General features: G+C 36.1%; 1 protein-coding gene across 8 annotated transcripts in view; it reads right to left on the reverse strand.

Moving 5' to 3' along the window:
- Window positions 1-6057: 6057 nt before the first annotated feature.
- Window positions 6058-13880, reverse strand: part of ATOSA (atos homolog A) — a 114852-nt gene continuing 107029 nt past the window's right edge. For all 8 annotated transcript variants that reach the window (XM_082848760.1, XM_082848758.1, XM_082848761.1 and 5 more), the window contains exons 11-13: window positions 11625-11693; window positions 9107-9306; window positions 6058-7067 (exon numbers count right to left, since the gene is read on the reverse strand). In XM_082848760.1, coding sequence (XP_082704886.1) covers window positions 6914-7067; window positions 9107-9306; window positions 11625-11693 — 423 coding nt within the window. In that variant the 3' untranslated portion in view covers window positions 6058-6913. The remainder of the gene's footprint in view (window positions 7068-9106; window positions 9307-11624; window positions 11694-13880) is intronic.

Raw genomic sequence — 13880 nt, forward strand, 5'->3', positions numbered from 1 at the left:
TTATGAGTGGAGCCGCTTCTCCCCGCCCTTACCTACCTAGTCTGGTCCCTTCGGTTCCAGGAGCGTTCCTCTTTTCACTTCCCCAGGCTCGCCTGGTTCCGCTCTTCTCCTGGCTCTCCGCGCTGCGGCCATACATACTTTCTTTTGGGCGCCCCATAGCTCTGTGCTCCACAAGTCTCTCCCCACTCTGCTTCGCCTTCTTAACCCTATTTTTCACATCTTCAATACTACGTCATCGCCTCGGGCTTTTACTGAGACCCTACTAGGTCAGATCCACCTCTTAAATGCTGTCACATCTCTGCATAGTTCGACAATGCACGCTTTATCATTAGACAGTATTTGTTGTGATTACTTTATGTCACCTTTCCTGTTTAGATAAGCCACATCAGGGCAGGGACCTCGTCCATATTTGCTTATGTTTTGTTCCCAGAGCCCAGAAATTCCTAGATAGTTAATAAATATCTGATGAAGGAATTCAGCTTCTACTCATTTGTCAACTCCCAGGGGTCCACTCCCACAAATTTACTCAAACTGCTGGCACCAAACTCCTCCAATGATTTTTTTTAATAAATTTATTTATTTTAGTTTTGGCTGCGTTGGATCTTCATTGCTGCACACAGGCTTTCTCTAGTTGCAGTGAGCGGGGGCTACTCTTTGCTGCGGTGCACAGGCTTCTCATTGCAGTGGCTTCTCTTGTTGGGGAGCACAGGCTCTAGGCACGTGAGCTTCAGCAGTTGTGGCACACGGGCTCTAGAGTGCAGGCTCCGTAGTTGTGGCACACGGGCTTAGTTGCTCCGTGGCATGTGGGATCTTCCTGGACCAGGGCTCGAACCCATGGTCCCCGCATTGGCAGGTGGATTCTTAACCACTGTGCCACCGGGGAGGTCCCTCAATGACTTTCTTAACTGCCAAATCCGTTGGCTTTACATTGAATCCTTATTCTACTTGACATCTGAATAGATACAGGCAGTATGTGGTGGTTCCAATGAAGCATCTCTCAGAAACTTGGAAATAAGATTGCCCTCTAAAAGTTAAACTAGTAAAAAGCAACAGATGATGAATGCAGTTCTGTGGGAATTTGGAAACCATAAAAACTCAACCAGGTTGTCCTACGTAGACTCTCAGGCAGGAAAAATTGCACTGGGATTGCAACTTGAAAAACAAAAAGTACACTCCTTTTGGAGAAAGAAAAGAAGGGGTTTGTCAGGCAAGGGAGCATTTAAAATACAAGGGTTCAAGAGACTGAGCTCTTTCTTTGACAAGTATATGCCTTGGGAGTGACTTAAGCTGGGCCAGCTGAGAAACTTCATAAGATCAACTAAATATTTGTTCTCATTTCATACTCACAAAGTAACCTACTGAAAATTTGCCTTTCTTTTATGCAGACCTACAGGGAGAAGGCAGAATGCACTAGTCAGGCTAACTTAAGCATCTAACAGTTTTATTTTTATTGAGTTGACATTCTGGTATATATCCTACATCAATGTATTTGTGAGCTAAAATCTGATAGATGCACATATATAGAAAATCAGTATATGTAACCTTAGATAGAGAGAATCTGTTCCTGAAAGATACTGACACTCACATGAGGGAAAGTTTGGATTTCTGGGAGGCAGATTTTGGTCAATGGAGAATCCACAAAGGCCAATGTCCCACTGTGGGGACTGTCTGAGAAGCCATCCTTCCCCAAGTAATATTCCTTTTTGCATCATCAACCATGTACCTTAATGTTTAAAATTACACAGCGATCACCAATTCCCTGTTTCTCAAAACTTTCTTCCCTTGATGTTTAGGATACCACTCCCTTATTCTCTCTTACTTCTCTGGTCATTGCTTCGCTGAGTCTTTACCTGCCTCTTAATGGGAGGATTTTAACAATTCTGTCCTTGGATCCCCTTCTCTTCCAGTTTTATACTTTCTGAGAAATCATTTCCATCCTCATAGTTTCAACTGCCATTTATATATTCTAGATCAGTGCTGTCCAAGAGAACTTTCTGTGATGATGGAAATATTCTGTATCTGTGCTAGCCAATACAGTAGCCAGTAGCCATATATGAATAATGAGCATCTGAAATGTGACTGGCACAACTAAGTGAATTTTCAATTTTATTTAATTAAATTAAATTAGCTACAAGGATTAGAATCACTGAGAGACCCTAGTGACAGAGATTCGCATTAAGTCTGGGGCAAAGTCAAAGAACTGATGTTTAGCCAAAGCTCCCCCTGGTGATTCTGGTGCATACACGCACAAAAGATTTTTCAGGCTTGGAACTAGGTAGGTATATAAAAGTTTTAAAAAGATCAGGGGTCTTTTTGAGGTTTAGGTGCCCTAGCTCAAGGGTTTGTAGGAGTGAGTAAAGGAGATGAGAAGTCACACCCCATCCATTCCTCAAACAGCTGAGTGAGGAAGTCTACCTGCATCATTGCTGATATTGTAGCAAATATCAAGAACTGAATACCTTTTTTTTAATTGAAGTATAGTTGAGTTACAATGTTGTGTTAGTTTCAGGTGTACAGCAAAGTGATGCATATATATATATATATTTTTATATATGTTCTTTTATATATATATATATATAAAAATATGTTCTTTTTCAGATTCTTTTCCATTATAGGTTATTATAAGATATTGAATATAGTTCCCTGTGGTATACAGTAGGTCCTTGTTGTTTATCTACTTTATATATAGTAGCTTGTATCTATTAATCCCAAACTCCTAATTTATCCCTATTCCCTTTCCCGTTTGGTAACAAGTTTGTTTTCTAATTCTGTGAGTCTGTTTCTGTTTTGTAAATAAGTTCATTTGTATCATTTTTTTTTAGATTCCACATATAAGTGATATCATATGATATTTGTCTTTCTAAAAACAGAATACATTTTTGATGAAAGGGAGAGACTGGAAGATCAATGCAGAGAAACCAAGTTAGATAACAGAGTGCCAAAAAACCCTGAGTATAAATGGTGATGTCTGTGAGAAAACTCAGGGAACATTACCTGAATAAGTAAGTCAGAGAACTGTAAAAAAACAAAAAAAAAGTTTTAACAACTTGAGTGTTGGAAGTGGAACTTAGAGAGTGGAGGATGCCACTTCTCTAGGGACTTAGTGAGACAAGAGAACGTTATACGAACTGGAAAGGCTGGAATAGGAAATTTTTGAATGAATTAAAAAGAATGATGAACGGTGGGGTCTGGAAGAGATGTTTAAAACTTTAAACATTTAAATCTCATAAAATATTTGCCACAATATGTTTCTAAAACTTCTCACAACTGTATTTGCATGCCTCCTGACAGTATACTAAGTTGAAGGGCCTCTGAGTTGCTTTAGGACATTCCTTCCTAAAGTCTTTTATTTTTTAATCAAAATATTTTCCCCCCTAATGATTAATAGGCATTGCCTTATTATATAATCTCATTACACAGCAAATTAACTTTTTGCCAAGAATATTGATGAAAAGTATATTTTGATGCCAGGCCACAATTAGTAGTAGAAAAAAGAAAAAAGGGGTGAAATGTCAGTGTAGTAGAGTGGAAAAGAGAAGATTTAACCTAGATTTGAATCCTGGCTCTTCAGCTTACTGACCATGGGACCTTGGGCAAGTACTTCAAGTGTCCTTTTTCTTTCATTGTAGACTATAGCCATACTCTCTCTGAATCATGGCTTTAAGTATTAAATAACATATAAATTGTTTACAATGCCTGGCACACAGTAGGCATTCATATGTTCCCCGCCTCTTCCAACAGTGTTCAAGTTTAAGACATATATCTCTCACAGATAATCCATGGTGGACTACAATGAGCTGATTCCAATGTCACACAGAGACAGTCTTAGGGATTGAGAGTGAATTCCTACCATGATGAAAAGCCTACTTCCCATCTAGACTGATACTGTGTTCCCAGGTCTAGTAGATCATGTGGAGTGTCATATACTAAAATTTTAAGAGCCACCACATCTGTAAAGTGATAGCTAGAAAGGTGGATTGAAGGAGGGACTTTCACATTTACTTTACATAACTATGTACTGTAAAAAAGTTTTATAGTAAACATGTATTGCATAAATTAAAAAATTAAAAAAATTAAATTTAAAAACAAATCATTGCTTCACTCACGAACTGACTAGGAAGAGTGGGGATCCCAAGGATGAAGTTTTTGAAGGAGAAATTGCTTCCTTTCTCTAACCCTCTGGGAATGAGAGAGAACTGGTGGGGTAAAATGACAGGAGAGGGAACCTTCTGTTGGGTGCCTTGCAGCCAGTCCCCATTGTCACCACTTCTTATTAATATTTTTCATTCTCTTCTGATAAGAAAGTCTCCAAGGACTTTCCGGAGGTTACTTGTGTCCTGGGGTTCCTTTTAAAAAGAAGTTATCACTCATTTTGTTAGTCTGCAAAACTGCCAAGTGAGCCTGCAGTAAGTGAGATCTCTATTATCTGTCACAGGTAGCAGTGTTGGTTGTCTTTACCTGCAAGCCAACTCTCAGTGTAGTGACATAATCTGTGAGTACGAAGAGGAGCCACACAGGAAGTGTGGTAAAGTCTCCGCCTATGACAAAAGAAGGGTAGAAAAAGAACCATTATGATAGAGATAGTGCCAGGGCAAGTGAGAGCAGACAGATGCTGGGTCACCATACCTCACTGGGAAAAAGAACACAGACAAAAAAGGCCTTAAGAAGTAGATGGACAAAATGTCAGCACTTGTTTCCCTTGCACAAACTTGCTAGGAAAAGCACAAGATGCATCCAGCTGCTTCACTCATTTTCTGGAAATTTTCTTTAAAATGCCCAGAAACGTGGAAAACCAGGTACTAGAAATAATTCTAGAAAGATTGCAGTGTCGTATCCACATAAAAAGACACCTGCATACACATACATCATTAATTTTTGGTTAAAGCAGCAATAACATTTTTTTAAATTAAATAAAGGCATTTTGATGTTTTAAATACTTGGTATTTTCTGAGTTTTATATAAAATTATCAATATTGACTTTTGTCAAATATATATAAAAAGTCTATTGGGATTGACATATACACACTACTATATATAAAATAACTAATAAGGACTTACTGTATAGCACAGGGAACTCTGCCATACTCTGTAATGGCCTGTATAGGAAAAGAATCTAAAAAGAGTGGATATATGTGTATGTATAACTGAATCACTTTGCTGTACACCTCAAACTAACATTGTAAATCAACCGTACGCCAATAAAACTTTTTTTAGAAGTCTAGATACATGTATTGAAATACATATTCCAATAATTAGATGACACTTTAAGAAGACACGTTAATGATACTCTCACCCCATTTTCTCAATCACACAGAGCCAGAAAGGTCAGTTCCATCAGATACCATTAGAGCTAGGACTATAATCCAAACCTTATGGGTCCTAATTCCATGTTGATACCACACACCTAAAGATTAAAAACAAACCTTTATAAATTTGTGTCACTGAAAACTTTTTTTTCGTGGAGTGTAAATAGACTTTTCTCTTTAAGCTGGTGTTTCAAAAGGACTTTATAAGAGGCTTCTTGCTGACCACCCCACAGCCTGCAGGTATACACTCTTATATGCCTTGTATAGTCTATCCATTAGCTGAGTGCCAAAGTAAAGACCTTCCCATCTCCCAAATTCCAGACTGCTCACTTGGTTCTAGACTCCCAGGTCTCCTGGGTCTGGCCTACTTGAACTGTATGTATTTTCTAAACTGCGTTCACGGCTTTGTGTGAGCATTCCCAGTATTTGTGCCTTGTTAACTGATCTGCTGTTGCCCACTGTCCCTGTACAAAGATCTAAAACCACTCCTCTTTCTGAGGGGGATGGATGGGAAGACTTTTGATGCGCTCAATCATGTTCCTTTACTCAGTGTTTTCCCAGTTGCCAAATGCCTTCCATGTGACTGTGAATGAGAAAGTGATAAATTGGTACAAGGCTCAAGATATCTCTCCCCTCTTATCAGCTGTAAAGCTAGAATAGAAACTGTCTGATCGGTACCAGAAATTCACTCAATCATATAAATGTCTCATCTAAAAATAAAAGCCAAATACACATTTCTTTGTTTCTTGCATATATTTACAATATAAATACTAATTTGTTTTCAAAGTACATATTCTTTTAACAATTTGCAAAAGTTATCTAGAATGGGACAGCAATTTAACGTAAAGCCTTTGTAGTAGTGATTAAGGAAAAAATAGAACTGTTTTGGGGATGAGGGATTCTAGAAGGAATATGAATGGGCATGATGATCTGAACTTGCTAAGGGAATGTGAAGCAGCTTACTCCGCGTTGCACTGCCGATACAGCATGTTAAAGGACTATTGTGTGAGACAGCAACCGGGATGGGGTGTTGTAAAAACTAAACCTGGGAGATATAAAAAGTACACATGCTTGCATAGTGCGTTAATCTTGAAAGAAGCTCAACATTTCATTCTCATTTTCAATAACTTAAATGAATAGTACTTAAAACACATCACACAAAATTAAAAGACTTGTGCATATATTTCAGATTTCAATATTAATGTCAAAAATACATAGTATGATTTTACATAGGATTTGTGCTACATTAGAACACTAAAGACAAACATCACTTGAGTAGTAAGGAAAACATTAAATATTAAATAACTGAGAAACGAAACGTGTAAACGCTAATCTAACTGTGGCGGGGGTGGGGGGATGGGGGGTGGTTTGCTCTTGCAACAAGTCCAGTGAAGTGGTTTCGACAGTACAAAAAGGGTTAGGACATGAGTGTTTCCAGTCTCCTTGGAATATGTGGATCTCAACCCAGGAATCCTTTCATAAAAACTGGTCCAGGATAACAGGAGAGGACCCACTCTCCTGCTTGTTAATTTGGTACACTCCCTTCTACGCTATTTTTTACTTTCAAACTTGGGTACTGAGCAAATACTTTAAATTGTCACTCTTTATCAACATCTTGGTGAAAACTGAGGGTTTGTTGGCGATTCAGTGTAAGATTTGAGTTCATATGCAGCACCGCTATCAACTTCCATCGACTTTCTAGAGAACAGGAGCCGTACATCTCTATGGAGGTAGATCTTTCCAGATTTAGAACTCTGGAACCTAAACAAAGAAACAACAAAATGATGCTTCATTTCAGGGAATTAGTGTTTAAAACAAACAAACCTGAGTAATTAAATTTTGAAAGCAGGAAGGATTAGTCTTGCTACAATATTAACAGTGCCTCTTTAACAAGATATTTAAAGTCTTATATTGCCAAAGCACTTGCTGCTATTTCAGTGCCTCTCCCTCACTATCCCTAAACATTCCATACTCCCTTTCCCCTCTTACAATGACAGAGGTGCTTCTTTTTGTAAATCTGGGTTTCACATGCAATCTGACTCTACATCCCTGACACCACAGCACATGCACCTTTCCTTACCTGTAGTATGCACTTTCAGTTCACGTCAGCCAATTACACTACATTTGGGCATCTTCTAGCTACAAAGAATGACCCATTTCACACAACTTGCCCTCCTACAATTTTGAGTACATTAAAATGGATTCCACACTTGGAAAGTCACCACAGAAAACTATCAAGTTTTGAGACAATCACAGGATGAGAAAGGACTGCTACCACCAGTAGTGGCTAGCTAAATAAAACCTAATCATCATTAGAAACCAAGAGGAAAGTTAGCAGTGAAATGAAAATGGTTACCAAAGCTGTATATGGAACTGTTTCTATCCTCTGCTAACAGCTTACAGCATAATACAGGGGGTTGGAGGCTTTAATCACATAAACTTAACTGGCAGATAGTCAAACATACCCTTTAGTGTTAATTTCTCTAGTTTTCCCTTTGCATAGCAGAAATATCTGGGTTTGTGGATTTTATTCCCAAATTAACTGAAAAATCTGGTGGTCAGTTGTATATATTAAAGCAGACCTCAGACTGGCTCACTCTTTGATTCTTTCTGCAGTTTTTCACCTTCTCAATCTGAAGAAGAACATGGTGAGCTTTGGGAATTATGCCATGCCTTCTAAAGCAGTTTCTTTACAGCATTTAAGGTATCTAATCATTATGTGGAGATGACAAAAGCTGGGATAGTTGACTTTTTGGCGAATGTTGGTTATATATGGCTAAGGCTGTTGTAACAGATTGAAGTTACCTCCTCCTGATGAATAGGGCTCCTTGGAGTAAGCAGTTAAGCTAAGATGAATTACTGTCACTGATGTGATTGAGGACTTCTTATGAACAACATCAGAAAATTATTATTAGGAATAGAGTTACAGGCAAAGGGCTACTGAGTTCTCTTCTAAGCAATACACTTGCTCATTGATCTTAAGAACTACACTAGGATTTCAGGGCTAAAAACCTTACCCTATGATGCTGGAAGCATGGACCTCAAGAGCAAACAAATGGTTTCTCACAACCTAGAGCTATTAGCTGGGTAGTAAAAGTCTGAGGAAAATATATTTCTAATGGAATCACCAGAATATAAGCTGTATAAGAACAGAGATTTTGTCCCTGCTGTTTCCAAGAGTCTAGAAGCATGCCGGACACATCAATGTTTGTTGAATAAATGAATGAATAAATGAAAGTTAAGAATTTCCCTGTCCAACTCAGCAGCCACAAGCCACATGTGGCTACTGAGCACCTGAAATGTGGCTAGTTCAAACTGAGTACAGCAAAGGAATGTAAATATCTCATTAATAATTTTTATATAGATTACATATTCCAATTATAACACTTGAATATGTTAGGTTAAATAAAATATATTAAACCTCTGCTTCTTATTACTTTTTTTAATGTGGCTACTAGAAAATATAGAACTATATATATGGCTCATATTATAATTCTATTGGACAGCATGGGTTTAGACAACTGTGTTTCATTTCCCCCAGATATATTAGCATTGTTTTGCTATAACATAGTTTCCATTACACAGCTATAAATGAAAACTCCCCTAATTCAACAAGTAGTAATGACTGAAGGAAGATATGCCATGTGTTTTCTGCATCCTGGCATATCATAAAGAGTGTCGAAGTTAAGCAAATTCCAAGGGGTACTCGTCTAGTTAGAATGACAGTTTTTAAAAATAAACTAAAAATTTTAGAGTTTTCTTCTAAAGTAACGTATTTTCATATTCATTTGAAACATTACCTCAGATGTATGAGGTAGCGTAATAACCGTTCTTCTGTATGTCGGATGTTCTCTTTATTAACACTTCTCTTCATTTCTTGTTTAACAGGTACAGAAAAAGTTCTTTGTCGTAGGAATGTCTGATGATTGGCTGGCATATCTCGTAAGTCATATATCACAACAAACATCTTCACCACAGTCTTATTAGGATTAAATAAGGTCTGAAGAAACAATATAGAAATTATTCTTTAAAAACAGTGATTTGTTCATTTGATTCAAAATGATTGTGCCAATAATAAAATAGGCTTTTCAATAATAAATTAATCCCAGTGGATATAATTCAGTTTGGGGGAATAAAGTTAATAAAATTTCAGAAGTTTATGAAATGATATTCAATATTTTTTAATGGTTCAATTAGATTTTTTATTTACAGAAATAAAAGAAACAAAAACTCCTGTAACAAATCAAAATCTTTAGTCACAAATGTCATATTAATAATAGATAATACATAACATTTACTCTTGTTCATATTTTAAGAAATGGTTCCATTAGATTAAGCAAAATACACCTTCACTGAATTAAAGCATTCCAGTTCAACTACTTCAAACACTAGCTTTATTAAAATAAGTCAACTGAAAAATGCTCAAAATAGAATTTTAGTTTTCCTCACATTTTAATAGTGAATAAATAGAATTTTTTTAAATAAAAAAATAAAATCTTGGTAAAACTAGACTTTGATATGATGTTTCAGGTACATATGGTTATTATAAAATTTAAAATATATTCTCAAAAAAGAGAATTTTTCTTGTTTGGAAATTTTTCCAAGTTTAGAAAATAAAGTTCATTATTATTAGTTACAAAGTAGGCTAAGTAATACTTCATGTTCTCACAGTTGGATTCATTTCAAACACTGCAGTGACACTAGACTTTTTTTTTAATCATCATCAATATCATAATAGACTGAAATTAAATTCAGTTGCTACTTGGCCATTAATAACTGAAGGAATATTATTTTTTAAAGTACTAATTTTTAAACAAAATTCCAAGCTGCTGATTTGACTTTAACCAAATTACCAACACATCAATAGGTAACTTGGTGCCCATGCTTTCAGAAGCTCATCCGTGGCACTGGACATCACTCACTGAATCAAAATGAGAAATATATCAATATTATGATCCAATTTTTGAAATCTAGTGAGTCTTAAGATTAAGGCTAATAATACATTTAACAACCACAACAACTAGCAAGCCAGGAGTTCAAGCCATGTTTATACATAATTAAATTTATACAAGGAATGAAAGACATATCCAAATTTCAGATTTAAAATAGCCAGTAGAGTTGGGAGTCTTCAAACAAGGGGTAAATGTGCTGCCTCTGGGTTTCTGCCTCATTATTATGACACCTGATAGCTAGCTTTCCAGTGACCCACACTTTCACAAGCACTACAGAGCCAGAGGCAAGAGATCAGAAGATGATCACTCTTTTAGTTCAAGAAATACATTCAACATAAAAATCTTACTTTAAAATGCAGTGATTTTTCCTTGGTAAAATTTATACATATGTACATACTGCAATACATACATGCATATATATTGCCTAGTACTATGTTTCATTCCTGTGTGATACGAAATAAACAAATGTACAGACTCTTCGCTATACTGGAACAACGAAGATGAGTAAAAGTGGTCCTTCGAAGCACTGATCACACTGAAGCCAAAGGTCATCAAAAGGCTTGCTGGATTAGACCAGATCCTTAGTGTGAGGAACTCAACTAGACTCTTTTTTTTTTTTTTAATTTCAGCTTTATTGAGGTACAGTTGACAAATCTCAGCTAGACTCCTTCCAAGAGTTGCAAGAGCCAACACTGTAATAGACTTGCGCGCTTACAGGATTATCCTGGGTCTGACTTGGAGATGAACTCAATCACAAACTGGCCTTGATATAAAATTACTCTTCTGAGAACCCTAGATCAAGGATGATGAAGGATTACTGCTCTGGGCTAGAAAAGTTCTCCTAAGCCAAAACTAGATCTACACCTAGACCAAAAGGAAAGAGGCATTCTTTGCCCTGACATCTGTCGGACTGCATTTCTGCTTTGTGTAACCGTCTCATTAAATCAATTTTAGAAATTATTACAGTAGGGATAATATAATTTTGCTTCCCATGTTTCCCTGACAAAGCAATACTAATATTTGGGGTCTCCTTTTACATAGGTCAATCTCAGTCCGGCTTATTATATTAAGTAGAAGGTACTGGTAATCTAAATTCTAATTATACTGAAAATAGCTCTATTTAAATTATGTTAACTGTCATACACTATTTTTCTAAAGCATTCACCTTGATTAGCTTATTAATGCTTTCCTTTTATGGAGGTCCCCAAATGGTCATTCCTGAGGCAGAGCAGGGAAACTCCAAACAAAGCTGCAGCCCCACTGTTACTTACCAAAGTTGTTGCAGCAGCAGTAGCAGGAGAAAGGGCTAAGTTCTATATGTATGTGAGAGAATGATTATTGCAATTGTAGGCTATAAAACACATACCACTTGTATTGTTCCTGAAGGAGGTACTCGATAACCCCTTTTACCAAGGGACTCTAAAGTAATCACACCCTTGAAATAAAAGAAGACAAACTGAGTACAAACTGATGCATATATATACATAAAAGACTAAAATAAGAATAATAAATCATGTAATTACTAACATTTCAGAATTGTATTTGTACGGAAAAACATTCACATTGAATTAATAGAGATACATTCTATGAATATGAAATAGTGAGGATCCCACCTCACTAGGAAACAATTTACTGTTCTTTCAAGAGATGCTTCAATAAACAATACATAACATCAATGACCATACTGCTTGAAATTAATATTAAGATATAAGATATAGAAGTGAGAAGTTCTTTAACTAAAAAGGAAATAAAGGGAGATGACAGGATTATTCTCTTGTACCATGTGGGAGCAGGGAAATGAAGCAAAACAATTTATTGGTCTTTGGACATACAGAAACTCAGGAATGAGGACTGATCCTAAGTCTTTCCCAAAAATGAAGTCAATTCTTCAGTCAGAAAGTTGAGTTGTTATATACATATATGGACTTCTGACTAGAGACAGACCAGCATCATCAGCATCACCTGTGAACTTGTTAGAAATGCATAATTTCTGGCTTCTCCCCAGACCTACCAAATCAAATCTGCATTTTAACAAGATTCCCCAGATGATATCATATGTACATTAAAGTTTGAGAGGCACTGCCATATTATATAAAATAGTTTTCTGAGAAAGATGCTGTAATCACTGCAGAAGTTGAAACAATGACGAACAGTATAAATTAAAACACGGGAAGCTAAGACTGAATGTGTGAAAGTTTCTAGATAACCAGGATGACCAAATTACTACAGGTGGTGACTGTGATACTTAATTCTTAGGTGGCTTTAAGAAACAAATGCTGATTCATTTAACTGGGTGAATAGTTTTCTTTTGAGTAGTTAAGTAGAATAATTGCATGCTCTACAACTCATATCCCATCATTTTACACTGTACCTGCCAAAATGTGTCAACCTTATGTAAAAGTAAATATAAAACAGGACTGTCCCATCAGGCAACATTTGTTGGGTTTGAAAGACAGACCAGGGGAGGCGGTGGGGGGTAGAAAGCAGTGGACAAAGGTAAAAGGGAAGGCCAGACTCTAATATGTGAATACCTAATCTCCAAGTGAACAGCAATTGACAATCAGAATATTAAATTAATACGTTAATAATGGGAAATGTTCATGGAAATGGGCACTGAAAAGACATATGTGGTTCTTAACAAATATGATTACATGGTCATTTAAAGCATGAAAACAGCATATCAACAAACTGCATCCCTAACCAACACAATAATGAAGTTTTAATAATTTTTCTCTTACAATCTTCTCTACATGAAAAAATGCTATGGTATATAATGCTCCTCTTCTTCCTAGTTCCAGAAAGAAAAAGCAGAATATATCTAAATAATAGCTACCTTTCTAATCACATTGCTCCAGGCAATATATTACTGTTTTTCCTTGCCATCCTCCGCTAAATATATATAAGAAAACTGGTGAGGGAAAATCTACTACCAAGCCTACACTTACTTCCTTTAACACAATACAACTCTAATAGATTTTAGAACATAATAACAGTAACTAAATCAATTTATAAAGAAAGAATATGGATAAAACCCCTCAAAGTTTAAGGCAACACTTTACAACAATAATTTCTAAGCAATATAAGACTAGTATTGGCAATGGCAAGTTAGGAATTTTGAAGGGATTGGGAAAGTATTTGGAATTTTATTTGTATTATTATTAAATTTATTATTTTTTTTAAATTTCATTATTTTAATTGGTTGGCATATTAATATTTCCACCTAGAAAGTTACTGTATTTAACATAAAGAAGAAAAATACATTTTCTTCTGGCATTTTAGGATGGAATAGGTAGATTAAGATGAACTAAATTTGGTCAAAATCTTACACAAAAAATTCTCAAGTGACTGGGGAATAGAGAATATGCAAAGCTAAGTAAAACTGAAGGAGGTATATCTTAATTTCGTTAATTATAAATAGAAGAAAATATATAAAATATATAGTGCTGTTAATATGATCATAAAGCAAGTCATACCATGAATTTGCCACGGGCAAAACTGCTTTAGACCTTTCTGCCTGGTTCCACCGTGCAATAGTTTCTAAACAGTGAAATGTTGCCATATTACGTAACACTTGGAGAACATTTTTACTACTGACATAGGATTGGAGAGAGACATTTGTATG

The sequence above is a fragment of the Leucopleurus acutus genome, assembly GCF_964270905.1.
Source record: "Leucopleurus acutus genome assembly, chromosome: 1".
NCBI classification, from domain to species: domain Eukaryota; kingdom Metazoa; phylum Chordata; class Mammalia; order Artiodactyla; family Delphinidae; genus Leucopleurus; species Leucopleurus acutus.